This window comes from Microtus oregoni, unplaced genomic scaffold, assembly GCF_018167655.1.
Source record: "Microtus oregoni isolate MIOR12 unplaced genomic scaffold, Mior012 000010F_ref0000083, whole genome shotgun sequence".
NCBI lineage: Eukaryota > Metazoa > Chordata > Mammalia > Rodentia > Cricetidae > Microtus > Microtus oregoni.
This window is the reverse complement of record NW_024543069.1, coordinates 37239731-37267610: the sequence shown is the minus strand read 5'-3', so window position 1 is coordinate 37267610 and position 27880 is coordinate 37239731. Positions and strand designations below refer to the sequence as shown.

Genomic DNA, 27880 nt, shown 5'->3' with positions numbered 1-27880 from the left:
TTCCGAGGGAAGGGAATGTTTGTTTATTTGTCATTAAACTTCCTGATATGACCTTCATAATGTTGTAGGTCTGATAAAGCACTGAGCCTGATTGGCAGCATTTCTAGGAGTTCACAATTTCACGGCTAAGGTTCCGATCAAGGTAATACAGTTATTAACTTAATATAAAAGAAGCTTTAAAAAGATTATAAAAAGCAATCTGCCCTCACTACAGACAATATTAATAACTCAGACTTAGACACACACAGGAGTTAAGGCCAGCACTAATGTCAACAGGGAGATCAGGAGGTCGTGCCACCATTGTCATCTGTGACACATCTGGTGATTAGCATACTAGCACAAGTAAGGCAGCTTGTCAGGCACAGGAAGGTGAGCATGGCTGCAGTTGCTGAGGGAAGCTGATGGCGGAGGCGGCACCATGCGCTCTGGGCTCTCTCAGTCATCCTCTCCTCCACAGAGCAGCAGCAATGTTTTCTTATAGTCTCCAGATGTGTCGCCCTGGAACCAGACACAGCTTGATGACTCACAAACGCCACAGGAAATAAGAGATCAGGAGCTATCTGGGCACAGATTGTGTTGCTATGACTTCTCCCAACTGGGGACTTTTCCTCATGACTCCTGCAATAGGAATGCTATGCAGGGAATTTCCTAGCAACATTGCTTGGTTTAACTTTCTAATTTGACCCCTCAAGAGCTGTTGTCTTAATTACAGTGAAGTATGTTCTTCCATCTAAAAAGAGAGAGCAAGGAAACTTTCCCAAGTATGTTAAGATCATCACACTTTCCAAACAGACTCCCAGTTTCTCTCAGGCTAACAAAGGCGAAGGTACAGGCCCACCTGGGTGCTAGGGCTTTGCCTCAGCCCCAAGCACACAACATGCTTCCCTCAAGCTGCCTCAGCCCCAAGTGTGTGTGCAGTACTAGTGTCTTTCGTGTGCCGACTCTCTAGAGCCCTTCAGTCCAAGCGCGTGCACATACACACACCACAGACATTAAGGACAAAGCTTTGCTAAACTGAGACCCTGCTCTACACACAGGCCACAGGAACTTTAATGTCCCCACAGGAAAGCCTGTCAAAAGACCCGTGGCCAAACTCCAAGGTCAGACTTGCTTCCCTTTCACAGTGATGGCTGTGTTGCCTTGGTCCCTTGGTGCAGATATGACCTGACAGCAGAGGAAAAGCGAGGAGAGAGAAGTGTTGACAGCGACAGTGGATGCCGATGAACACAGAAGGACATGTTCTAGCCATGGACCATGGTCAGGCCTGACATCCAACTCTTTCCTTGTCCTCCTCAGAACCCCTAGCTCTAACCCTATAAACACAGGAACTGGAGGGTTCTTTCACCCGTTTCCTGCATGCCGCCTACGGTCTGGCTCTGAGTCTCTAATGTGAGACGAAGCTCTACCTTGATCATAGAATACAGAGAAGTGGCGAAGTTCTTCCTAAACTCCTTCCTGATGTTAAACAGATCAATCTCGCTCCTCGACACCACGATTCTGATGAGGGTGTGATCATCCGTCCCAGCACCCTTTAGAGGAGAAAGAACACAGGCATTGAGTCTTCACAGACAGCATCAAACGCCCCTGGTCTGAGTCACTTCAGTTTAGCAGTTTAGTAGGGAGAGGCAACCCGTTTGAAGATGTGAATTCCCAGGTTGTTGTCTAAAGCGTAATCAGACAGAGAAGGGCACATTCGTTAGACAGACGGTTCACGGTGTCCACTCACCTTCATCGCATAGTAGAGGGTCTCTGCAAGGTAGGCTGGTATGCTCCGAATAGACTTCACTAGGATAACACACAATACGGCTGTCAGAGGCTATTCTGACATGAGGAGATTGACGTAATCGCAGTGCGAACACTGAATCATGTGCTCTCAGTCCTGTTTCTAAGTCTGAAGTGAGATGTGCTGCAGAGGGGCTCATGGGCACGCTGCGAGGCTTCCCTCACCAAATACTTTAGGCACTGGTTTGGTTCTCCACAGAGGTCTATGTGGGCACAGAAAGGCACTGGACCAGAGGCTCAAGTCTTTTCTGGGCCCCTTTGTTCTCTGCGGTCTTCGTTGGGTAGTTAACATGCCACAGCCTTTGTCGCTGATGTGTTATGTAAGTAATTGAAGTTTCTGTTCCAGATGTTCAATCAAATGGCACAAGACTACTATAACCTCTGGAAGCACTTGTGTGCTCTCCTAAGCCTCCAAACTAACTGTGACTTCCATGTGTGTCTTCATCATCAAAGAGCCAAGTGTCCAGCTCACTGGCGGTGTGTTCATGTAAAAGGAGACTTTTTAGAGTGGACTATTTGCATAAGTTTTGCTTAATTTCCACAAAACAAAAAGCCAGAATGAGCTCCATGTCGAATGCTCAGGACAGACAGACAAATGACAGACCGGCCGCCTTCAGACCATGTGAAACCAGGACCTTGAACCCTCACGATTTGGGGAATGGATAAAAACCCACAGTCAACTACAGACTCACTCCCCCAGTAATTCTCAGCACTTAATGAAAGCGATTTGACCTGAAAACAACCACCAGGCCATCACATCGAAGGTACACATTTGTGTTTTTCCTAGCCAGATTATTTCGCAGTGTATGCAAAGCTGTGAGGACAGTATTCAAAGTAGTCTGAAAGCACACAGGAATCACAGGCCAGCCATACTCGCAGCTCTGTGGTAACATCTCCAGCATCAAAGGCCCACAGTACTGTTTTCTATCTATTGTTTTTTCTGAGACAGGGTTTCTCTGTGTTGCAGTCCTGGCTGTCCCTGAACTCATTCTGTAGACAGGCTGGCCTTGAACTCACAGAGATCCTCCTGCCTCTGCCCCCAATGCTGAGATTAAAGGTGTGAGCCACCACACCTGGCTGAACTGTTTTTAATGTGGCTCTAAAATGAGTCCTACTAATGTCCTTAGTACCTACAAACAACTGGGCAAATAACCAGATAACCTGTATCCACAACCTCAGCCTAGACTTCCCAAAGGGAAACTCAGGAGTTCAGTTCATCCGACACCATGTCATTCCCTTATTTTCCATGAAGAAACATGATTATCTTCAGATTTAGTCTCAACTGGATGGAATCAAATGGTCTAACAGGAAATATTACACACATTGTGAATTCACCTACCCACAGCCAGGAGCAACTGCTCCAAGTTCCCTGAAGTCTCTCGATCGATGGTTTCCTCAATCTGAAATCCTGAGATTGTCATGTACTTGTCAAACACTAGAAAAGTAAAAAAAGAACATGCCTTCGCAATCGATGAAGAAACCCCACACCACCTTCCATGCTGTGAGGGCCACGCTGTGCCAAGCCCTAAGCAACAGTTTACTTATGTTGTAATGCATGTCATTAATTAGAAGTTTGCAAAATTGAGCTTAACGTTTGTTTGTCGTGAGAAGAATTTGCAGTGTCACACAGGCTGGCCTCAACTTTGACCCTCCTGTCTCTGCTCTCCAAAGGCTCACTTGAGATCTGCCCGATCTTTACAATGTCACAGAGTTGCACCCTTTTAGTTTTTGTCTCGAGTTAACAGACAGAGCCTGTTAGCCAGGATGAATGTCGAAATAAGGCCAATATGTGACAGTGGCTTGCCTGAGCTGGGCAGGCTTAAGCATGGAGGTTATACTTAGGCATAAGGCACCAAGCTTGGCTTCTAAACATCGTTTCACAGATGCTCATTTCCTGGCCTCTTGCTGGTTTTAATCAGTGAGAGCAACAGGCAAATCTGCTGGGAGAGATTCTCCTTCCTTCTAAAAGGTGGTCAACAAGTAGAACTGATTTAACCTTTTCTCCTCTTCCTGTTGTGAAAACGAGGTTTGGAGCCACAGCAGCCAACTTGTGATGATGAGGTAATGAGCCTAAGAAGGGACACGCTAGGACAGTGTGGCAGGAAAACAAAAGGATACAGGTCCTACAAATCACCACGTCACCCCCACAGAAATAAAGCCATGATGAGGGCTTTTTGTCACTTGCCACCAAACTAATTCTCAGCTGGCACTGACAGCTGCACTGAATGGATGCCTATGAATCTTAGGGACCAATGTGCAGCAAGTTCTTAGAATGTGACCCTCCTTGGCGCCTGACAAGACTCCAGCCTAAAGACTGGACCTCTGAGGGTGAAGGGACTGCTGAGACACCTAGCTTTGTAAAAGCAGCAGTAGCAGTGTCAAGAACTCTGCGATTTCTCCTGATCAAACTGTGGAAACTGATTCTTCAGGGGCAGGTATCTGTCCAGATTTGCCCATGTTCTTTCCAGATTTCCCAAAGCACTGGTCTCAAGCAGTTGGTTTTTTGTTTTTGTTTTTATTTTTTACTTACCTCTTCTCAAATGAGACACACTGCGTGTGCCAAAGATGGTGATAAACTTTTCTTCATCTGTCCCCCACTTCAGCTCCCCAGCCTGGAACAGCGCCTGTAATGAACCACCCTGCGTGAGTCAGTCACTTTTCTTGTTTCCCAAGTACTCTGTACCTTCCTGAACAGTGAATCTGCCTGCCTGTGTACCAAGTTAACAGGTCACATACAAAGCACAGAAATGACACAGAAGCTCATTCCAAAATGTTGGCAGGAATATCCCATCTTCCAGGAGATGCCGTGGTCTGCGAGAGTTCCTGCCATCTCGCTGTTGAACACTGGTTTACAGACAGGAAAGTAACTCAATGAAGAGTTTCTGGGCTTTGTTTTGCTCATCCTATAGTTGCTGTCATGTCTATAGCACGTGACAAAAAGCAAACTCTATAATTCTTGTTTACATCAGTGATGTAAGCAGAGTTAGCTATAGAACACCTCGGTACACAGCCACACGGTTCATGGTGAAACGCTTAACGTTGCAGGAGAGCACAGTGGCTGGGATCTATAGGGCACTTTTGAAACCACCCGAGTACCCATATTTACTTTTGACATAAAAAATAGAAATACTCACAAAGTTCATGCACAAGTTAAATAAATTTAACCTAGATTTAATAAATTACAAAACTTATCATGAACGTTATAAAATCTAAGGTCACCTGTGGTGTACCAACCTTTACAAGGTCATACCTTTTTAGTTACTGGGTTGTGTTTTTGTTTTGTGTTTTTTGTTTGGTTTTTCAGACAGCGTTTCTTTAGCTTTTAAGCCTGTCCTGGAACTAGCTCTTGTAGACCAAGCTGTCCTTGAACTCACAGAGATCCGCCTGCCTCTGCCTCCCAAGTGCTGGGATTAAAGGCTTGTGTCACCACTGCCTGGTTTTTAGTTACTGTTTTAACAGACTTAACCTTGTTAAACCAAAGGAATTTAATTTGCTTGGAGATGGCCTTCTTCTGCAAGGACGCTCCAAATAAAGACAAGACAGGACAGTAACTTGCCTCTTGATCTTGGTGGTACAAGCATGTGATTATAGTGATCTAGAGCTATTTTTTATTTTACCAACAGAGAATTAAAAGATAAGACCCTTCCAGACATCCTTGTGCTCAATAAACACAATTCCCTTTTCCTCCTCTCTCCTTTCTCTAAGAGTCCAATCCTCTGTCCAGAGCAAGAACTGGGCAAGAAAGATGACAGACATCAGTTTTAACATTCTTAAAATATTAAATCAGTTTAACACAATTAAAAAAGGCGAGACTGAGGGCTGTAGAGACGGCTCAGCAATTAAGAGGACTGGCTGCTCTTCCAAAGGACCCGGGTTCAATTCCCAGCAACCACATGGCAGTTCACAACTGTCTGTAACTCCAGTTCCTGGGGATCTGACATCCTCACACAGACAGACACACTGGCAAAACCCCAATGCACATAAAATAAATAAATTATAGAAAACATTTTTCAAAAGGTGAAATTAATTTAACATGTTTAAAGTAATAAAAAAAGTGAAATTTTGCCCGTGAGTTCAGTTCCCAGGTGAATGACTCACTGTGGCCTTTCAGATTCCCAAGATAACAGACCTGCCTCAGTGCCAAGTGTCAGTAGAGAAAACCTCCAAAGCCCTCTGTCTCCACTTCCGCCCCACTGAGACATCACAGGTCCCACCTCTGAAGCCAGTCTCGCTGCCTTTGCTAACAGGTAGAGGGGGTGTGTGGCTCCCCAGACCTGAGAGAAGCAGACTGCACAAGGCTGGGTCACTGGTGCGAACAGTCAAGAGGACGTGGCCAGTGTGGCTTGCTCTCTGCTGGTCTTGGCCACGGTGAAGGAAGGAAAGCCTGGGTTCTGTCGAGGATATTAAAGTCCGCCCCATGCGGCAGTATTCACACGTGCAAATTCTCACTTTCAGTATCCTAAATGGTCACATCTGCTGCATGACAGGTAAGTGATGTGTCCACGGGCTGGGTAATCAACACAGTTCCCAGACAAGGACATTGGTGCGTAGGAGTCTGTGAGAACCATGGCCCCATTCTGACCTGAAGGGCCAGAACTGAAGCCCAAGATCTCCAGTGACCAGAGGCCCATGAACAGGAGAGACAGTTCCATGCAACATATGGTGAGAGGAAAAAAATCAATGAGAAGGATCAAGGAGAGTGTTTCCCCTAGGCCTCACACAACACAGTGCCGATTCCATCAGATTACATCTGCTGGGAAGTCTGTCCATGGGGCCCTAATGTGGGTCTCCCCTCTGTCATCTGAGACTACCTAGAGTTGGCCTCCCAAGCCATAGCCACTGAAAAACCTCCAGAGCGCCGAGTCCTGAGAGCAGGAATGTGAGAACGACACTGTCTCTCACAAAAGCCTAAAGAAACCCATGCCTGGAAGGCCATGTGGTCATCTGAAACGGGGTGAAGCTCCTAGCTGGGGGATCGTTAACTCGATCGATGTCTGTTCTTGCCTTTCCTCTACGAGAAGTTGGATCTGAGCTTTCAACATACAGTTAATAAATGCTTCATAAGATAAGAAACCAGAACAGGGAGCTGACATTGACCATGAGGCTTGTTTGGGGGAAGAGAGAGGGTGCTGGGGTCACAGAGTCGGGCTGGAAATTGGAGCTCCAATGTTATTCTGAGGACCTGGGCTTGTTTCCTTGATCACAGTTGGGAAAGGCCTCCTGGACGGAGTGTGACCCTTACACATCAGTGACTGACTGAATGCCAGAGCTATTGGAGGAGCCGAGGCTGGCATGGAACTGACACAGGGCCCTTGATAGGCAGGCTGAGGTAGGAAGACAGGGACAGGAAGCTGGGGTGCTTTAGTTCTTCATGAGGGCCACCTAACTCATGCCTTCAAGGTCAGGAAGGGCCACACTGGAAGCATCTAAAGGGGGACTGACCTTTGAAAAGATGGGGTAAAAACAGGAGAAGGAAAGAGAACTCAAGATGGGTTGGGAGGCTGAAGACAAGGATTACTAGGTTTAAGGAAAAACATTCATAGGCCTGGACTTTATCCTGAGGACGATGAACCCCTAAGTTTGCAGGGCTTAGATAGGAACACGGTACAGCTGGTATTTCCCAGGCAGGACGGGCATGAGTGAAATACTGGACAGTACGCCCTCAGCAAATGCGTCCTTTCTTCTCCAGTGAAATACTGGACAGTACACCCTCAGCAAACACTTCCTTTCTTCTCTGGTGAGGGCGGGATCACAACAATCGGAGCTGTTAAGAAATCAACCACTCAAAATATAACCTTTCCCTCTTTAGCAAAGCCAGATGACATATTGCTGGCAACTGCATGGAGTGGTCAACCAGATCTCCCCTTTTCAATGGCACCATAACTGAAGCAGACCAGAGACAGTGCTACAGCGGGAGAGTCTAGGAACACAAGCACTCTAGGACCAATCGCCAGGTTTCAGCGCTCATGTTTCACATTTCCTAACCCTTCTTCCTTACATGGGAGTGTCTTATAATTCACACTGAGACTGCATTGGTATTCAGAAGTCCCTGAAGTGAAATTTTTCATTTGGGGGTTGATAAAAAAAAAGTAGTTGGCAAAAGAACAGTCATTCTGTTTACAATGTGTCAAGGGAAACAGAATTTCTAAATGCTGAAATAAACTAACACGTCAATTCTTTTATAATAAAATGTCAATTGTACCATAAACAACTTATTTGTTCTTCCTTATTTTATCCTACTTAAAAAACCTCTCCCATCATAGCAATGGAACAGTAACATGGGGATTTTTTTAAATAAAATTCTCTATTTTGTGAATGATGATAAAGAACATGTCTAGCTGTAATTTGCAATATAATTTTATTTCAGCTTTGGATACAATTATTTTGTTGGCCACATCAGAGTAAGAAAAATGTACCTTTTTGAGTCATATGTTTTGTAGGTAGCTGCTAAATATATTTGTTAAGGTTCTTAAAATACACGTTGTGGTTTTTCATTATTATAAATTCTTCTTATTTCTAAGTCATAACAAAGTTGTCATATAATACACCTTACTTACCTGAGCATCCAGTTCAACTTGAGCATCATCAATCGCAGTATCGGGGTCTCTATTTGCCTGTAAGAAAGGACATCACACACTGGACTACAGAGCATCTTCATTCTGATGGAAAGATGCACCTGATACCTGTGCCAAGGCACGTTCTCTCCCTGGAAAACTATGCTTGGGCTAAGATCATATCAACCCTACGGTGCTAAGATCATATCACCTTACAGTGCTGAGATCATATCAACCCTACAGTGCTGAGATCATATCACCCATACAGCATGCTGCACTGCCACACAGCAGTGTCCCAAACCAGCACAACCTTGCTGATTCTAAAATCTATGAGTGAACAGGCTGCATACAGCTGCCCAAAACGAATGAATGAGTTGGCTCTTTCCAGTCTGAATCAGATATTCTACAGCGCAAACAGGTACAGGCAGCAGGTGAGCATCAAAGTGGGAATCTGCACAATTCAGGAATTGTTGAAAGATTTTTAAGTGGCCTTAACTTAATACGGGATGTCATTCCAACCCGCCCCTTAGTCAACTCTGTTAAGTCTCTACTAGTACCTGAAGGAGGACCACCAACATCCTCTGGTAGTACCCTGAGGTGTCCCCAACCACATCATCTTCCAGGCTGGAACCGTATTCTGCAAAGCAATGATTTCACACTTGGTCATAGCATCTCTTAGCTAGAAAAACCCTGGACCATTTACCAAATGAACAAGACATACAGGAAGACACGTATATTTGATTAACAAAAACTTGCTCTCTGCCATCAATGAATGCTCTAAACACGCATGGCAAATTCAATAAGTGAGCGGCTGGATGAAAATGGGCTCTATTGACATCCCCCAAAAGCATTCCTCAAGCCTAAATTATGACAGCCACTTAGAAATGCTCTCCCCCAATGTTAGTAAGTGAACAGACAGAAGGACAGTGCGAAGCTTAAAACCATGGTAATCGTGAACTGAAGTTCTGCTTCTTCGATTTTTTTTATATTTATTTATTATGTATACAATATTCTGGCTGTGTGTATGCCTGCAGGCCAGAAGAGGGCACCAAACCCCATTACAGATGGTTGTGAGCCACCATGTGGTCACTGGGAAATGAACTCAGGACCTCTGGAAGAACAGGCAGTGCTCTTAACCTCTGAGCCATCATCTCTCCAGCCCTTCTTCGAATGTTTTATGTGATTTTTTTTTTTGCTAGATGTCTTCCATCCTCAGAATTCTTGTCTTTGCATGGTCATATCTCCCACTAATAAGATATTTCCCTTTGCAACGATTAAGTTACTTCTGACAGACAGCAATGACATTTTAAAGTATGACCCCCCCCCCTCAGGTCCAAATCCTCAACTTGAGGTCACAGGAAGGAAGAACTGAGCCCTTCTGAGTCGTAGAGCCTTTAGCTAACTCTCTAGCAGCTATTATAAAATGGCCTTGCTATAAGGCATCAAAATATTTAATCAGCACTTGAAAACAGAATATTTTAAAAGCCCGACCCTTCTATTCTATGTGTGAGAACCAGCTACCCAGATACAAAGCCTGTAAGCATCTGATTCCTTCCTCTACTCCAGTACCCGTAATTAGTTACCAAATCCTCCCCTACATTTGCTGCTCTGATTTGTACTCTGGGCCGCCACCTCCCTGCAACCTCAGTGGCGCCATAATTACTATACAACTTCCTCACTGCCTTCCTACAGAGCTATCGATCCAATATATATATATATATATATATATATATATATATATATATATATATATATCTCCAATATACATCTAGCCTCAAACCCCCTTCCCTCCTTCAACTGTTCCTTCAACATTCCATCAGCCCTTATACAGCTGACTCACAGCCGTGTTCATCTTCCAGGCATGCAGATTCTCTACACTCCCTACCAGCCCATAACACACACACATGCGCCCTCCTCCCTGCGGTCAGGCTCCGTTAGATCCCCCAGTCTGTGCTCCTCAGCACAGGGTCCATGTTAACTGATGATCAAAGTTACCTTTAGTACTGGAGACCCATCTTAGCCTTTCCTCCCCAGTTTGCTGACTGACAAGAAATAAATAATAAATAAATAAGTGTGTGTATTTAAGGTATACATCGTGCTTGACACACTGTGAAATGGTTACTGGTACCCCCATGTAGGTTTCTGTGAATGATGAAACACTCATGTTCTAGTTCCTTAGCAAATTTCAGTTGTACGATACGGTGATATGAATAGTCTCCATGCTCCAACCGCATCCCCAGAACTTGTCCCCCCACCTCACTGTCCGGTGAGCACCATCTCCCACCATCTCTCTTCACCGTCTCTCCTGTCCAGCCTTGGCAAATACCATGCTACTTTCTACTCTACAGCTTTGCCTGTTTTATCACTTGGTTGGAGCCTACCCAAGTGAAGTCATCATGAAGTGTTTGTCATTCTGCACCCAGCTCACTTCACTTAAGTTTCATAATACCTTCCAGCTCGGGTATGGTTCAGTAGCTGTAGATTTCACACTGTTCTTACCTGGTGGGTTAACAACATCACATCTAAATTCTATAAGCTTTGCCCACAGAGAGCCATGACCACTGGCCAACATCCCAGGCTGAGTCCAACGACATAAAAACCGGACAAGATCAGAGTCTCTTCATTTTCATTTCATGGACTTGAGTACATACCTAGCATTGACATACGAACTAGACTAAAATACAGACTTTGTTTTCACAGATGAAAAAAATGGGTTACACGAAAAATAACATCCAAAAATACAAGACGCTTTAGCCAAGCACTCCCAGCAGATGAAAAGTAATTTTATCAATGTCTTATCAACTCCAGTCTAGAAAAGGGTTTCAGTCTTTCTTCCCGCTCCACAAAATGTCTTCTACATAGCTCTTAACATCTAGCATAAAGTTGAATTTGTTTCAAGAAACTTAACATAGAAGAAAAGGCCAGTCTATTTCTATAGTATCTGCAAGTCTCAGGCAAAAACAAACTGCATCTCCCTTAAGGTGTTGTCAAGTTTGTTCCTGCCGTCTGTTTTTACTGAAGAAGAACAGCCTGACTGACTCACAGTTCATTCAGCGGACAATGAGAACTACAAGGGGCCACAGCCACATGAGGACAGGAAGGCGGTGACCTCCAGCTGCTTACCTTCCTCATAAACCTGTTTGATGGCCCGTAGCTCTTCAGGTGTCCTTGAAGCAATAATCTCTGTCAATACTTTTTCACTGGTCCCAGCTCCCTGTTGGAAGATTTGTTTTTAATGGCAAAAACATGTCAATGAGATAAAAATGAAAAGCTATTTCTCTGGATGTTATCCAAATTACATAATTACAGAAATACCCAAAAAACATGGATTTCTTTGTATTCATGGTCTATTACTACAGAGTTAACAAATTCTACACTAATTTTCTTTCCAGTGGCAATTTAATTCTATCCAATTCTATTTTACTTTTCATTTAGCACAACGAAAACTAAAGTTTATTTTTCTATGTCCACCAAACATACCATTAGAGTTAAGATCTTTAATGGTATCCTCCTAAAAGCCCAAATGTTTGGTCACCAGATAGCACTAGGGGCTGCTAACCAAATTCTTAAAAAGCTTTTAGGTCCCTAGGGGATGTCTTTAAAGGAGATGATGGGACAATAGCTGTCTCTTCTCTTCACTGGCCTCCTGCCTGAGTACAGGCCAAAAACCTTGAGGCCAGTTATTTGTGGGCATGAGTCAAAATCAACCCTTATTGCTTAAATAGATCATCTCAGGTAGTAGAACAGAAAGATGGCCGACAATGGGGTCTCTTGCAGGAACTCACTTTCATTTTCTGAAAAATAGTTTTAACTGGTTTCCCTTCCTGTGCTTATAGACGTCATGCCTACCCTGCTACGTCAGAACATATAAGCAGCAATGTGGCTAAATTTAGGTTTTCTGTTTAAGATAACATAGTTTCTATTTCTGCTTCTTTGCAAAAACTCAAACACTAAAACACCTAAGTTTATCCTACGGGAAAATCTGAGTTGTTCACAGTGTTTGAGATGTATTCTGTTAAAAGGCCTTTTCTCAAGGTCCTAAGGTCGCATTTACTCCAAAACTGTAATTGCAGAAAGGCACAGACACTCAGCAAAGTCAGCCTCCTGTCTGGGTGATTCCTGTCCTTCTGCTGTGCGGGTGGGATTCCTGAGCTACTTACTTTGTCTACCGATTCAGAACCCACTTAGGACAAGTCGCTCCTGTCAGTGTCTGAGCAAATGTTTCAACGCAGTCAGCTTCTGCCTTTCTATTTGAAAGATTAAACTATCTCATCTGTAACTTTTCCAAAGCCTAAAGATAAAATGGAAGTATAGAACTCCAGCACGCTAAAATTTTAGACAGTATTTTTTGAGTTTAACTATACAAGAAGATTAAATGACACGCGCCTTTACTTCTTATTGACTCCCACAGTTTTGTCTCCTGAGCATCCTTTACTGAAATGAGTCAAATAAAACACAGGCTAGCCGGGCGGTGGTGGCGCACGCCTATAATCCCAGTACTCGGGAAGCAGAGGCAGGTGGATCTCTGTGAGTTCGAGGCCAGCCTGGTCTACAAGAGCTAGTTCCAGGACAGGAACCAAAAAGCTACAGAGAAACCCTGTCTCAAAAATCAAAAAAAAAAAAAAAAAAAAAAAACAAAAAAAAACCCACACACAGGCTAATTACCAACAGAAAGAAGGCCCCGTGCATTACCTTCAGAGCATGTTTCAGTTCGTAGGCATCATAGAGCCGCGAAGGCTTCATCAGAGCCACAATTAGCTTCTCAAACTTCCCAGTCAGTTCTGACTTCAGGTCATCCAGAAGGTCCTAGTTCAGACAACACAAACTCAGTGACCACGCTCGTCCCACACAGGAAGGACAGCTTCCTCCAGCCAGTTCTCTACGTTGCTTCTTCAAGTATTTCAGACACTATTTGTGCTAAACAACGCCCTAAGGAATGGACCTTCGACATTTGACCCACACCTCCAAAAGCGGTATTTACCTACCAAGGAGTTTAAAGATGTTTTCCTTAACTTCAAGTGTTAAAATAAAATGGAATACCTTGACAGAGGAGGCTAATATGTGTGGTAGCATATGCTTGTAACTCCAGTATATGGGAGACTGTGGCAGGAAGTCGGCCTGGAAATATGTGACTCTTTAATTTTGGTGCTAGGATGAAACCCAGGCTCTCCCCATGCCAGGAAAACACCCTACAGTCAGTCTACATTCCCAGCCCTTTATAAATTTTGAGGCAGCTGACCAGGCTGTTCTTAAATAACTCTGCACCCCAGGTGGGACTGTTGTTACCATCATCATCACCATCATCATCATTATCATTATTTTACTTCTTCCTCCTCCTCCTCTTCTCCCCCCCCCTTTTTTTGAGACAGGGTCTCTCGCTGTTATGTAGCTCTGGCTGTCCTAGAACTCACAGAGATTCACCTACCTCTGCCTCCCAAGTGTTGGGATACTACACCTGGCTCTAGGTAGAAATCTCAACCTCTGAATTATCTAGAATTACAGGCCTTCAACACTAAGCCTGGCTTTACAGAGCAAGATTCTGCCTCAAGATCCCAAGTCCCCTGTCCCAGCCCGTGCACAAAAACCAAAAGTTTAAGAAGCAATGTTGCTCTGTGGCAAAGCACTTGGGCCATGTAAAGCATGCATTCTTAGCACACGTGGTTTTCCAGTGTCCTTTCAGAAATATCATTAGAAAAGTTCCCCTGAAGGGCGAGAATGCATTCCAGTGACAGAGCACTGTGTCACATGTACAGGGTTTTGGGTTGGACCTCCAGCACCAGAAAGAAAAAGAAAAAAAAGCAAAAGAAATTTTCTCAAAACTCACAAACATATTCTTAGCTTATAAGATCCAAGCAATATCTTTTCTCTTACTATAAAATTCTAATATATATTATTAGCATTCTAATATATAGTCAATGAACATTGTTATGCTGAGAGGCGTATGCTGGGGTACCTGTAGTGTGGGAATGTGTGCAATCATTAGTGAAAAGGAACAGTGTTTCTCCAGCACACCAGGCAGCAGGACTGGGGTTAGACACCTTCTACCCATGGGCTACACTGCAGCTCCATGGAGAGCACTGGTCCTGGGGTCCATCCAGAAACACAAAAGGACACTTCCTGGTCCCGCACAGGGAAATGCCAAGTGTAAGTTGTCAGAATAGCAAAACTACATTATGGTATTTCACATATGCTCTCATTCAGTAAGATTTCAAGTTTTGCTTTGAATTGTTAATCAAATAGAATTGAAATCAAATAAATTAAAATTATTGCAATATAGGCACATGCCTATTATTGCAATACAGGCATATACCTATTATTGCAGTATAGGCTTATAGCTATTATTGCAATACAGTTATATACCTATTATTGCAATACAGGCATATACCTAAAATAAATAGATGATGGAAACAGAGAGGAAGGACAAGGGCAGTTAACAACATGGGCCACTAATACCTTTACACCCCAAAAGCATGAAGCAAGGAAAGACAACTGTGAGAGGCTGTTTATTATCTCCTAAACGACACCGTATGACAATCTGTTGGCACAAGGCGTGTATATATTAGTCATCTACTGATCTTCTAATCATCCAGGGACAGCTTAACCTCATCAGAAGGAGGCGAGCAAGCTACAGGAGAGTCCAGTGCCGTTCCTTAACCTCATCAGAAGGAGGCGAGCAAGTTACAGGAGAGTCCAGTGCCATTCCTTAACCTCATCAGAAGGAGGCGAGCAAGCTACAGGAAGAGTCCAGTGCCGTTCCTTAACCTCATCAGAAGGAGGTGAGCAAGTTACAGGAGAGCCCCGTGCCATTCCTGAGGGCATGAGCATCTAAGGACTCTCCTATCCTGGAGGTGGAGAGGAGGGGTCCTGAAAAACTTCCTGACAGATCTGGGGTGATTGTTTTACTTCTCAAACTCTTTTAAAAGCCACAGCCGGACTCTCCCTCCCACTTTGGCTGGGTCGCGGTCTCACCTTGCCAAACAGAGTCTTAAACTCCTCAGCGATTTCCTGGCGCTGAGCATTGCTTCGAGACGTCAGCAGGGTCAGGATGCTCTCCTCATCAGTGCCTGGAATTGATGGGAAACAAAGACAGCTTGCCTCCCACACACCCATTTTCTAAGCAACGTCCAATTAGCTCAGCAGTCACTGTGCTCTTAATGCACTCTATAAAAATATAAGACACAGCTTACACTGAAGAAAATATAAAATTAAGAGGATTTAACTATCATGTTTCACACACACACACACACACACACACACATGAAAACACCACATACACACACAACCTTCTATCCTCAGTTGGACAAACACTTCTGGCTTTTAAAATCTCGGTGTGCCTACCTTTCATGCATAGTTACACAGTTACCCAAGTAAGAGCTATTCACAAAGCATAATGTGTTGGGTATCGGGAGATGAGAGAAGAAAAAAACCATAGTGCCTGGCTTCAAATTATAGATAATTTGGGGTAGAAAATTTAAAAAGCTACAGATAGCTGTGAGCTAAAGCAGAATGGCAAACACCCTAGGGAGGTTCAATTGCTACATGAGACGCAAAGCCGGGTGTCCTGGCTAACAAGAGTAGAGAGGAGGTTGGGGGAAGGAGGTACCCAACAGAGTCTTGACAGATGAAGACTTCTGAAAGGCAGCCATAAAAGGATAGGCTTAGAATAAGGTGAAAGCTCACAGAATAGAAAAGCGTGGGACTTGCATGTATAGAGACAGCCAGGTCTGGCTGGATCAGATATTAGACAGCAGTGGGAGATGAGTTTGAAACGGGCCTTGGGGATGCCATGGGCAATCTTTCAAGGTGAGGATAATGAGAATCTGGTGTAGAAGTCTGAGAGCAGATCAGCCAGTTACACACAAAAGCCCTCAAGAGGTCAGCAACTGGTTAGAAAGATACTGGGGCAGTGGGCAGGGGGGCCTAAAGCAGGGGACATGGACATGTGATGGACAAGGCCCCTGAGCTTCTAGTTTCCCTATGTGTAAGCTGGACTGGTGATCCCAGAACACAGAGCTGATGTCACTTGCATATCAAATTCTAGAGAATTCTTCAGGATGGTAAAGACACCATTTCATTATTTGAGTGAATTTGTACACGCCTTCCACCCTGTTTTCTTGGTCTTTTAGAATGAACAGGTGCAACTTACCCAAGCCTTTCATGGCCTTCCGAAGAGTTTCTGCGTCAGCCCTGCTATCAAATCCAGGGAAGTCAGTCACTGTGCCTCTGAGAACCTGGGACAGACAGAAGGACAGTATTATTCAGGCTGTGACCAACATCAGAAAGCTAGTAACACCGCAGCCCAGTCTCCCTTTGCCCGGTGCTGTGTTTGACCTCTAAGTAAATTTACCATCCGGTGGGATTTGTGAGCCACCTGAAAGGGGGAGAGAGCACTAGGGGAGAAGTGACAGGGCCAGTCAAGGGGAGGAGACACCCAGCTGCTGACAATAGTATCCCTCATCTCCCTCACTATGCTCGCCCAACCAAGGCCTCCTGCTTCACAGTCAGGCCTGCAGGCTTCCTCCCTGCTAAGGCTCTCCCACTTCAATCTGAGCCTGCTTTAAAATGTGACGCCCCAGTCTAAACACTCGGTTGGAAAGGTAGCTCCTGGGAGTCTTCAGACAGCTCAGAGGTTTCTGAGAACACTTGGGAACTTGTGTGCCAGATGGTTGCCATGACGGGCACTCCTCTTTCCAAGCCCCCCTGTTTCCCACTGCTGCATGAAATGCTCCTACTAATCTCCCATGATGTCTAAAGCAGGAAAGCGGCAGGCACGTCAGTGGCCAAGAGCAGCAGAGCAAGCAGGTGAGAGGCTGGTCAGGGTCACGCATGTGCTGGGGAAAGCACAGAAGGGGGAAGAGAAGAAACTGAGGTCAGGGACAGCCCAAGGGAGACTTAAAGGCTGCCTGTAAAGTCGCCAATGTCATAAAAATAGACAGTCGCAGGGGTTAACTATCAGCATGATTTAAAGAGCACAAGAAGAAAATGATCTGTCCATTTGGGGAAAGGGTTAAGTGCTACAGCAGACTGGAAAAAACATCAGGTTGAATAGGAAAGTCAGCACGGGAAAGGTCTTCAAAAGCTATGCGAAAAGCACAGAGTTGACCCTGCAGTCAACAAGGAACACTGTAGGCAGTGGCGTAAGGAACAAGTCAGCTCTGCTCAGCACTGTGACTGACAGCGATGGGGACAGAGGAACAGACTATCTAAGAGTACAGCCAAGACTCTCCGAGACTAACAGCAGAGACGGTAAGTTAACATAAAACTATTCAGCACACAGAAGAAAGGAGAGGAGGGAACAGCCCAGAGGAAGAGGACGGGAGGTGTGGCAGATGTATCCCTGTGGCAATGGGTCCTGCAAGATGATGAGGTGGATTGCTTTGGGAAAACTACATCTCCAAACAATGGTTTGTAAAATTCAGCTTTGTAAAATAGTCTGAAAAGCAGAAATGCTGATCTGCTTTATAAGTTATGAAGAAACTGCAAGGAGACAAAGATAAACATGGGCAAGGTTGAACAAAAAGATAGAAGACACTGGTCTCAAAATATGCCTGGCCTAAGGACTGAGGGAAACTTCCTGGGAGGTAGAAGGAGAAAAATACCCGTAAAGATTTCAGCTATTGGCTAGAAGGCATAACTTCCTGCCATATACTTAAGAGCTTTCTAGAAATTGTGATTCAGTTTTGCTACACTCCATTGAGGGCTAGCAAGGTCACATGACAGCACTAGGAGACCAGACGTGAGTCATACATCTGAGTCATGAGGACAGAGCCCTGCTTGGGGCGCTGCCTGCCCCTTGCTACCCACACAAAGTGCAACGTGATGCTGAGGGGCTCATCCAGGAGGCTCCCATCTCCAGAAATCCCCACAGTCCACAGAATAAGCTTCATCTGGTGCCTCATTCCACCTCAGTTTACCCTCATTTCTCTTCATCTCTCATCACCAATTCCCCAGGAGAGGAAGTACTCGACCTACTTAGACAACACCTGTTCAAAACCTAGAATTCACTTTTTAATTCTCATCTTAAAAAATATCCACTCCTTAGCTCAATAGCTTTCTTGCCTAGAAAGGTGGGGAGACAGGAAGACAGAATGTTCTGTTCCCCTCCCCATGAAGTAGGAAGGTCCAACTGGGTGAACAAACTAACGGCTCAGCAATATTCCCTGTGATACTGATGGGGAAAAATCTTAATCACTGAATAATTGAATGGTTAAGAAAAGATGGAAAAGTCAGCCTGACGTGATTGCGCATTGCAAAATGAAATAAACCCAAGAAAAAATCAGGACTTCTAACAGACCACGGGGTAAAAATATCCAGGTCAGACATACGATCCCAACCCCTGCTTCTCACAGGACCCGTGGGTGAACGCATCCAGGTCAGACATTCGATCGCAACCCTTGTGCTGGCCCTGTCAGAAGAGGAAGGCTGGCTCCAAGCCCTCCTTGGTTTACTGCTCTCAGGACTTCCATTGCCTTTCTCATGCCTTCCTCCTTTTTGCTTCATCTCAGTCGGTCAAACCATCCAACTACCTTGACCTCTTTCTCACGGTCAGGAACAACAGGATCACTATTTAAGTTAGTTGCACAATGGTAGAAAAGCTCCAATGACAAAATCAGAGTTTGTAAACATGACTGAGAATTCTGTGAGATGGGCTCTGTAGGACACGCCTGTAATCCCAGCTGCTCAGAAGTCTGGGATAGGGAGAACAAAAGCGCAGGGCAATAGAGTGACTTCCTGGCTAGTCCAGGCAACTTTCGGAGACCATGTCTCAAAATAAAAACAAAAAGAGGGCTGGGGATATAGCTCAGTGGTAAAGCATTTGCCTAGTATATGTGAGGCCCTGAGTTCTGTCTCCAATACCAGTTTTAAAGAAAATCTTTGGTATGGTATATCCTTGATGTTATATTTTTTTTAAATTTCCCTGACAGTGAGGAACGTCCTCCATTGGCAAACATCAGTAAAATCAAAAGTGACAGAGTGCTCTTAGCTGCCTACAGTAAGGGTGGCCCCTCCTCTGCGGATGTGTGCAAGAGCTTTAACTCCCATAAGTTCCTGAGGCAGGGGAGAGTCTGCTGTTTCACCTAAGCCTTCAGCAGGGCATTCTGTGAACAACACTTGGAAAGTGGTAAGATTCATTTGCAAGGCAATCAGAAAACAATCAGGTTTATAGAAGAGTGAACAGTTTGAAGCTTCATTTCCTCTTGTATTTAAGAAGTACAAATCTAGTGACTATAACTTAAACTGTGCTAAGATAGAAGAGAGTCTTAGGGCTGTTTAGTTAGGCAGAGACAAAAAATATAAAAGTCAACCGAAGTGAGAGGAGTTAGGGAGTGTGGGTACCTTGCTGTTCAGTAGGGAATGTAGTCAAACACTTTAAAATTATGTGCATGAGTGTTTTACCTGCATGTATGTTCATGCACCACACAAGTGCCTAAGGAAGCCAGAACAGGGTATCAGATCCCCAAGAAACGGAGCTACCAACAGATGGTTATAAGCATTGTTGGTACTGGAAAGCAAGCCTGGATCCTCTACAAAAGTAAGTACCCTGAGCCATCTAGCTCTCCAGCCCCCATTAAAGTGTTGTTTGTTGGTTTTTTGTTTGTTTTTGTTTTTCGAGACAGGGTTTCTTCTGTAGCTTTTGGAGACTGTCCCGGAACTAGCTCTTGTATCCCAGGCTGGCTTCGAACTCACAGAGATCCGCCTGCCTCTGCCTCCCGAGTGCTGGGATTAAAGGCATGAGACACCACCACCCGGCTTGTTGTTTTTTTGAAAAAACTTATGTGTATGACTGTGAACCTGTGTGAGTCTGTGTGCACCAGAGGAGTAAGGGTGCCCAGAGGCCAGAATTAGACATTTGATCCCCTGGAACTGGAGTTAAAGACAGTTGAACTCCCTAGTGTAGAATCTAAATATTAAATAGGAACTCACATTCAACAAATCCACTTCTCTCTTCTCCGCCCAAACCTAAACTCAGCAAGCCAGCCATCCTGATCCGCACCTAGCCCTTCATCAACCACCACCTCACTCACTTACCAAAGCTGCTCCCTTCCCCCGGTGGTCCCTCCTATCCAGTCTCAGCTGTGCCTGGCATGATGAGGAAGTCACTGCCTAGTCTACTTCCTTGGTGGTAGTGGAGCAGTCCCCAGGATTATCAGAACAGGTTCCCTCCCAAGTTCAACACAGCAACCCCTCTTCCACAACCCCCAGAAACGCAGCAACTATCAGGATCCACACACAAATGGAAGTAAAGACAACAGAAACAAGTGTCCAAAGAAATGAAGTCAAATGCACAGGTTCCTTCCAATTAAGGGTTTTTATGTTTATATACTGTGGAAACCACTAGACAGAAAGGATGGATCCAAAACATATTTAAAGCAAAGATCATAGGAGCACTAATTGTAATTCGACTCATGCTTTTGTGCGATGTCAGAATAGTAAACAGTTATACAACTAAGTATCTTTCAGAAATGGATCTGTGATGTAGAAATACATCACAACTTATTCTATGTTGAACTCTAAAGGCATTATAGGAAGAAAATCACAGAGCGCACACCACTAAGTCACGCACAGGAGCAGGTCTTCCAAGGAGCTCAGAAAAGCGATAAAACCAGAGCTTGCTGCTGCCAACCAAGTGAGCAGCGTCTTGCAAAGCAGCCAAGTGACTTTCTCAGAATCCAAATCTCAGAGTCAAAGGGATCAGGAACAGCAACATCCTGAGCCAGGGCGGCAGAAGCCAAGGGTAACAAGCAACCTTGGTCCCGCATCCAGAGATCAGCTGAGAGACAACTGGCCTGGATCTAAGTCAGTGTCTAGAGAATCCTCTGTAATGAGCTCGTGGAAAATGTACTTGTTTACCTGGCTCCTGCCAGCTCCGAAAGGGTCTTTGTAAATTATTATTATGAGCCCACAATTCTAAACCAACCCCCAAATTTTCAAACCAACCCTTATACAGTTTAAATATATACCACTGAGATAACTGATACTCTTGGAGTTTCTTCTGAAGATTTATGGAGCCCAGTTCTGTTTTCATGACATTCCTGCCTCTGTGAATACATTAACTCTTTAGGAACAGCAAAACTAATAAAACTAAGTTCAGAGTTCTCAAAATTAAATTCTTAAAATTTGATTATGTGTGGGGCTGGAGAGATGGCTTAATGGTTAAGAGCACTGACTGCTCTTCCAGAGGTCCTGAGTTCAAGTCCCAGCAACCACATGGTGGCTCACAGTCATCTATAATGAGATCTGGTGCTCCCTTCTGGTGTGCAGGCGCACATGGAGGAAGGCTGTATACATAATAAATAAATAAATAAATCTAAAAAAATTGATTATGTGAAAGTTACATTCTTAAACTGAATTAAATTTATGAAATGATTCATTTGTCTATGAAATACAGACAACTCTTTTTCCAAGCCAAAGAAAACAAGCCCATGAACTTTGAAGTATTTAAAGTAAATTGGAATGCCTATTAATTTGGTTGTAGCTAGACAATGAAAAACTAGCTGTGGTGGTGTTGCGTGGAACTGTAAGCGAAATAAACCCTTTCCTCCCCAAGTTGCTTTTGGTCATGGTGTTTCATTATAGTAACAGTAACCCTAACTACCAGGATGGTACAGTATTGCCATGACAACCTGATGATGTTTTGGGGAAGACTGTGGAAGACTTTGGACCATTTGGGCTACAAAAGCCAATGAGTGCACAAACCTTGGCAAGCTTCCAGTAGGAGCTCTGAAGACAAGGATGTTGCGAGCAATGCAGATGATCGAGGCCTGGCTTGTGAGGTTTCAGAAGGAAGTAAAGACTCTACTGGGTAGAAAGTAGAGTCTCTAGTGTCTGGTCAGCTGGAGCAGAACTGGCTGTGGTTAACAAAAGACCAGAACCGCTGAAGTAAAATCTTTGCTTTGCAAGGACAATGGATGCTGGTCAGCTGGGGCTAATGAATCAGCTACGACTGAGAAGAGACCAGCATCACTGAGGTGAAGCAGTGTAGAAGTGTTTCCTTGGGGTCAGCACACAGAAACTGCGGTCCAGAGGTGGCCAAGGTTGTATCTTACGCTGGCAGCTGAACTTGGTGATAGAAGAGTCCTCCAAGAGGTACTGGTTTAGAAGGCATGAAGGGGTCATGGAGGGCAGCTGAGACTTGGCACTGTGCGGCGGGATTGGAGCCCTGTTGAGAGCCCAGGGAAGGCTACTGGTGGAAGTGCAGCTCAGCTACAGCAGGGACTCCATCATTTTTGGAGAAGCCGGTACCATGGGACAACAGCAGCAGAAGTGGAGCGGAGCCAGGCAGAAGTGGAAGACAAGCTGTGTGCGCTGAGGAAGTGACCACACCCTTGGGAGGATCTCAGAAGATCCTGAGTGGACCCAGACACGTCGAGTGTGAGTTACTGATGCTTCGGGAGTTTCCTTTCGCTTTGCCTGCACCAATTTCTTCCTTCTCAAAGGAAGACAGTATTTAACTTAGTTTTGATTTTTAGATGATCCCACAATGGAGAGACCTTGAACTTTTAAAGAGATTTTGAAGTTTTGCAGACTTTGGCTTTTTAAAAGAGATTGAGTTGCATTTTTTTGTTGTTGCTTTTTGGGGGGAGGTGACTTTTCTGAGGGGCACTTCGAGACAGGGTTTCTCTGTGTAACCTTGGCTGTCCTGGAATGTACTCTGTAGACCAGGTTGGCCTCAAACTCACAGAGATCCGTCTGCCTCAGCCTCCCCCTCCTGAGTGCCAGAAGCTAATGGCATATGCCACCAACGCCAGGAAGACATAGTATTTTTAAAGAGAACAAATTTTTAAAGACTGTCAGATTTTTTAAAATTTAGAATGTATATATTGTATACATATATATGATGATATTTATGTGTGGTCTTGGGGATGAACAAGAAAGAAAAGGTTGTAGCTTAGCAGTGCTATGTTTGTGTGTCAAGCTGATAGGGGGTCAGTTGTGCTGGCTAGTTTTATGTCAACTTGACAGAAGCTAGTGCCACTGCAGAGGAGGGAACTTCAACTGAGAAAATTCCCTCCAAAAGATGAGGCTGTAGGCAAGCCTGTAGCACATTTTCTTAATTAGTGACTGTGGGAGGGCCCAGCCCATTGTAGGTGGTTCCAACCCTGGGTTGACAGTCCTGGGTTCAATTAAAAAATCAGACTGAGCAAGCCATGCCGAGCAAGCCAGTAGGCAGCAGTGCTCCATGGCCTCTGCACCAGCTCCTGCCTCCAGGTTCCTGCCCTGTGTGAGCTCCTGCCCTTACTTAAACCAGAAAAAACAAACAAACAAACATACAAACAAACCTGAAAGTGAAATAAACCCTTTCCTCCCCAAGTTGTTTTTGGTCATGGTGTTTCATCACAGCAATAGTAACCCTAACTAAGACAACAGCATAAAATTTCAGAAAAAAAAAGCTCTAAAACCCAATTTTTAAAATCTAGCCTAATAAAATCTAGCCTAATACATGTTACATTTACTTTCCCTAGGCATCATAGAAGATACAATTAGCCACGGTGTGTTCTTTGAGGAAGACTAAGAAAGCCATTACTAAACTATCTCCTCTGTCAAACAGTCAGTCCAGTGACGCTAAGGGACCAAGAATAGGACCAATGAAGAAGTGGGTCACGTGGTGTTACTCTGGATTCTTCCAGTTCTGAGTGTATTTGCCAAGCACTCTAATACAAATTACACACCTTTCAGTGTGATCGTCTGCCTCAGTTCTAGTCCCTGTTCTCATGGGCTTAAGGTAAAATGTAACTGAAAAAGGAAATTACCGTGGTGAGCCCCCCAGGCTCCATGGGCTGTTACAAACTCTGGACCCCACAGACAGCCCTGGTTTAATTCACTGGTTGACAAAACAAGACAAAAAGACAAGAATGCGGGGAGAATAAAACCTGTAGAGAGGAGGTGGGGTTGGGAGAGCTGGGAGGGACCTGGGAGGGAGCTAGAAGCAAGGCAAGAGAAATCAGAATGCACCGTTTACATTCATGAACTTGTTGAAGAAATTTGTCTAACAAAAAGTAAAATATGTAACTGAAAAATAGAACAATATGTATATAAGGGACAAAGAGGAAAGAGTGGGGGAGGGAAGGGGAATGGTTATGAAGGGGAGGAATGGAAATCCGTGGTACCACCAGAGATCAGCCACTTCTTTGTAATCAATTCTTAGGTAGATGGCCATATTCGTGTTCTATCTAAACATGGCTAAACCATCATGGTTAAACATGGTGGTTCTGGATTTCTCCACTTTCATAAACGGTGCATTCCCAACACAAATAAAGGGAGATTATCATATATAAGTATGTATTTCAAGTCATAAATATGAAGACTTACTATGAGGGAAGCTACATTTCAAGTTTTCAATAAGCAAGAGACACTAATGTTCAAACAATGAATTTTTAATTGCTGAAGTACACACCCCTAAGATAGAAATCTGATCCCACTGCTCTCCAGATGTCATGGAGTGTAAGTCTCTGGTTCCTATCTCCTTAGGTCAACAAAAGTCCTTCCATAGAAACTCAGTGAAACCTAATGAGAAGCTGCAGCTTTCCTCCAGCAACACCAGAGCCCAAAAGATTTAGACAGCGAGCGCAGTTAGAGCCCGGCATGCTGGTGCACACCTGAAATCCCAGCACTCGGGAGGGAGAGGCAGGAGAACCAGGAGTTCAAAGTCATCCTCAGCTACATAGTAAGTAAAGGGCCAGAGTGAGCCCTTTGAGAGCTGGTCCCCAAAACCACTAGGGAGAGGGGAGACAGCAGCTGTCCAGTGTGGATGTTCTGATCATCACCAAATGCAAATGTAAGATATCAAACACTATTCTAATCTGAAATGTTCTTAACAGAATGGTTTACTTCTGTGGTCTCCACAGATTCCTGACGAAGCTGCAGAAAGTTCAACATATAACAATGTTTCCAATACTACCCTGGATATAGAGTGGGTATAACAGAAAAGAATTGCTTGAGAAACTTCAAGGGGGCTGTGGTGGCCCATACTTGTCATGTCCACACTTGGGAGGCTGAGGCAAGGGGATCTCAGAAAAAAAGAAGCCCACCCTTAGAGTGCACACAAGCTCTACTCCAGCCTGGGCTACACATGGGGACCTTGTCCAAACAAAAACACTTGAGACATCACTGGGAAATTTACGAGAGATTTGAAGAATAAGCCAAGTCAGCAAGGACAGAGGAAGCTTCTCTGAGAGGCTTGCAAACCACCACGTCTGTCACCACACCAGCACACGAAGAGAACTGCAATTCCGAGAAGACTTGATGCTGAGGACCTAAGCCCACAGTCCCCCAGAGGAAACAGGAGAGAACTAGGGAAGTGCGAAGACCGACAAACAGCAGCACTGGAGAAACTTCCCAAAGTTCCAAAGTCGTCTTAATCCCTCCGTTTTCTCTTGGAACGGGCCAAGAAATCGTATCCACTGTACTGAAGCAACCTGACTACCGAACTAATGGGAGAGTGTGTGTATGCGCAGGAGCGTATGTGCAGGAGCAATGTTTGCGTCAGCTAAAGGCTGTCGGGACTCTGACAAGCCAGTCAGTCAGTTTGGCAAGATGTGTGAAATTAGTTTAGGGGTGGAAACGTTTCGTTCTTTAGGTTTTTGAGACAATCTCCCATAGCCAAGGCCCTTGATGACCAAAGATGACCTTTAACTCCCGATCCCCCTGCCTCCACCTCCCGTGATGCGTAGCCACCCAGGCCTCAGGGTGGAATATTTTAGGGATGATATGATCAAGTTTTTATATGATCAACTTTTAAAATTACTATACAAACCAGGCGATGATGACGCACAGCTTTAAACTCAGCAGCTGGGAGGCAGAGGCAGGCAGATCTCTCTCTTTCTCTCTCTCTCTCTCTGTCTCTCTCTCTGTCTCTATCTCTCTGTCTCTCTCTCTCTGTCTCTCTCTCTCTGTGTCTCTCTGTCTCTCTCTCTCTCTCTCTCTCTCTCTCTCTCTCTCTCTCTCTCTCTCTCTCGGAGTTCAAGGCCAGCCTGATTAGGAGGCGTCAGTTCCAGGACAACCAGGGTTACACAGAGAAACTCCGTCTTGAAAAACAAAACAAAAAACAAATTCCTATATAAACTAGCATTTCTTTGGTACAGTCTTAACAAATACTTAGAGATTTAAAAAAACAGTATCAACAACAAACACCTATTAGGTAATCAACTTCTGAAAGAGTCCCAAGGCAAATTCAATTCACAACTCGTTTCGCGAGTTCATTACTTTGGTTCAGTGCCTTTAGCAGAGGAAGGGGGCGGGAGCAGGACTGATGAACAGTCCATTCTTTTTAAACAAACAGCTCGGAGTGCTGGACTAAGCGCCCTTGAAACACCATGGAAACCGCCCGCGCACACCCAGTATTCAAACACAGGAAACTGCGGGAAAAATTAAAAAAAAAAAAATAAGGGAAGCCAAAAGGGCGTTCGCCTCACATGACCAAGAGAACTGTTTCTGCTCGGGTTCTAATTTTGGCAACTCTGGATTTGGGGCGTCCCGATTCACATGTACACACCAGCTGGTTCTGGATGAGGGAGGAAACAGGAGAGCGGATACAGAGGGGGACACCAAGAGGTCACGGAGAGGGCACAGAGCAGACCGTGGAAGGAGAAAGCGGAGACCAAGAGACTCCGAAAGCAGCTTCATCTCCCCGAACTCTGCTGTTTCTGGAGAGGGTCCCGATCGCCCCCACAGCTGGCGGACGGCTTACCTGGGCCATGATGCTGTCGGTCAGGAGCGAGCCGGAGCTGCGGGGGAGAGAGAGAGGTCACAGAGAGGTCTCCTTCCCCAGAAAGGGCCCCTCGCCATCCCACGCCCTTGGTGGAGGAGCTGCTCCCGGGACCACGGCCACTCACCAGGACGGTAGAGCGCAGACTGCGGACGAGGAGGGTACCGATGCACACGCCGAGGGACAGGGCAGTACTCCGCGGCTCGGTGCAACGGAAACGCCCTGGCCAGCCCAGCCCGACCCTGCCCCGCCACGCCACGCCCCTGCTAAGGCCGCACACCCACCAAGGCCCCGCCCCCAGCTCTGCAAGCTCTGCCTTGTCCCAGCCACTTAGCCGCACCCCTAACTACGGTCCTTCCCTTGCGGGACCCACGCCCCCCACCACGGCAACGTCCCTAAATCTCAAGTCCGGCCACGCCCCCTAGCAGGGCCACGCTCTGCCACGTCCTCTGTGCTCCCGCGCCTGCGTGGGGCGCGGCTGGTCCACGTCCACCCTCCTCTGTACTGGACTCGTTTCTATCCCACGGACCTGATTGGGGCTGGAGAGCCGGGGACTGTCACATCGCGTCCCACAGCATCTTCCACCGCACGCTGAGCGAGGAGCAGTGAGGGCCTTCCCCAGATTGTTTTCAAGAGTTTAGCGTAATGTCTGTGCCTTGATGGCCTTGTCGCAGATGCAGTTTTGTATAGCCTACGTGGCTATGTCAAAGCCTCTGGAAATAGTTTTAGTTCCAAACCCAGCCAGGAACTCGCAAGAGTCTTGCGAGGTGCAGGGTGACTAACGTGACGCCGGAAAAGCAGCCTGTGCCCCTCTCAGGTTCGCTGGTGTGGGAGGGGC

At 45.3% G+C, this 27880-nt stretch overlaps 1 protein-coding gene across 2 annotated transcripts; it reads right to left on the bottom strand.

Annotated features, from left to right (window-relative positions):
• On the bottom strand, nucleotides 1–27813 carry Anxa5 (annexin A5). Of its 2 annotated transcripts, none has more exons than XM_041659129.1 (13): nucleotides 27572–27813; nucleotides 27025–27061; nucleotides 16483–16567; nucleotides 15306–15400; nucleotides 13029–13142; nucleotides 11460–11550; nucleotides 8894–8973; nucleotides 8340–8396; nucleotides 4313–4406; nucleotides 3122–3217; nucleotides 1727–1785; nucleotides 1407–1529; nucleotides 1–498 (listed from the first exon to the last, which is right to left on the bottom strand). In XM_041659129.1, the coding sequence occupies exons 2-13, from the start codon at nucleotides 27031–27033 to the stop codon at nucleotides 436–438; spliced, it is 966 nt and encodes a 321-aa protein (XP_041515063.1). In that variant the 5' UTR covers nucleotides 27034–27061; nucleotides 27572–27813; the 3' UTR covers nucleotides 1–435. The 2 variants fall into 2 exon arrangements, with proteins under 2 accessions (XP_041515063.1, XP_041515062.1); XM_041659128.1 differs by lacking the exon at nucleotides 27572–27813 and adding an exon at nucleotides 27170–27375.
• Nucleotides 27814–27880: the final 67 nt, after the last annotated feature.

What these genes read in the sequence shown, in the direction of transcription:
- Anxa5 (XM_041659129.1), bottom strand. An exon ending in CCCTCTACTATGCGATGAAG is followed by an intron (nt 1,530 to 1,726) that starts GTGAGTGGACAC and finishes TCTCCTCTAAAG; the next exon opens with GGTGCTGGGACGGATGATCA. An exon ending in CTCTGTATTCTATGATCAAG is followed by an intron (nt 499 to 1,406) that starts GTAGAGCTTCGT and finishes GTCTGGTTCCAG; the next exon opens with GGCGACACATCTGGAGACTA.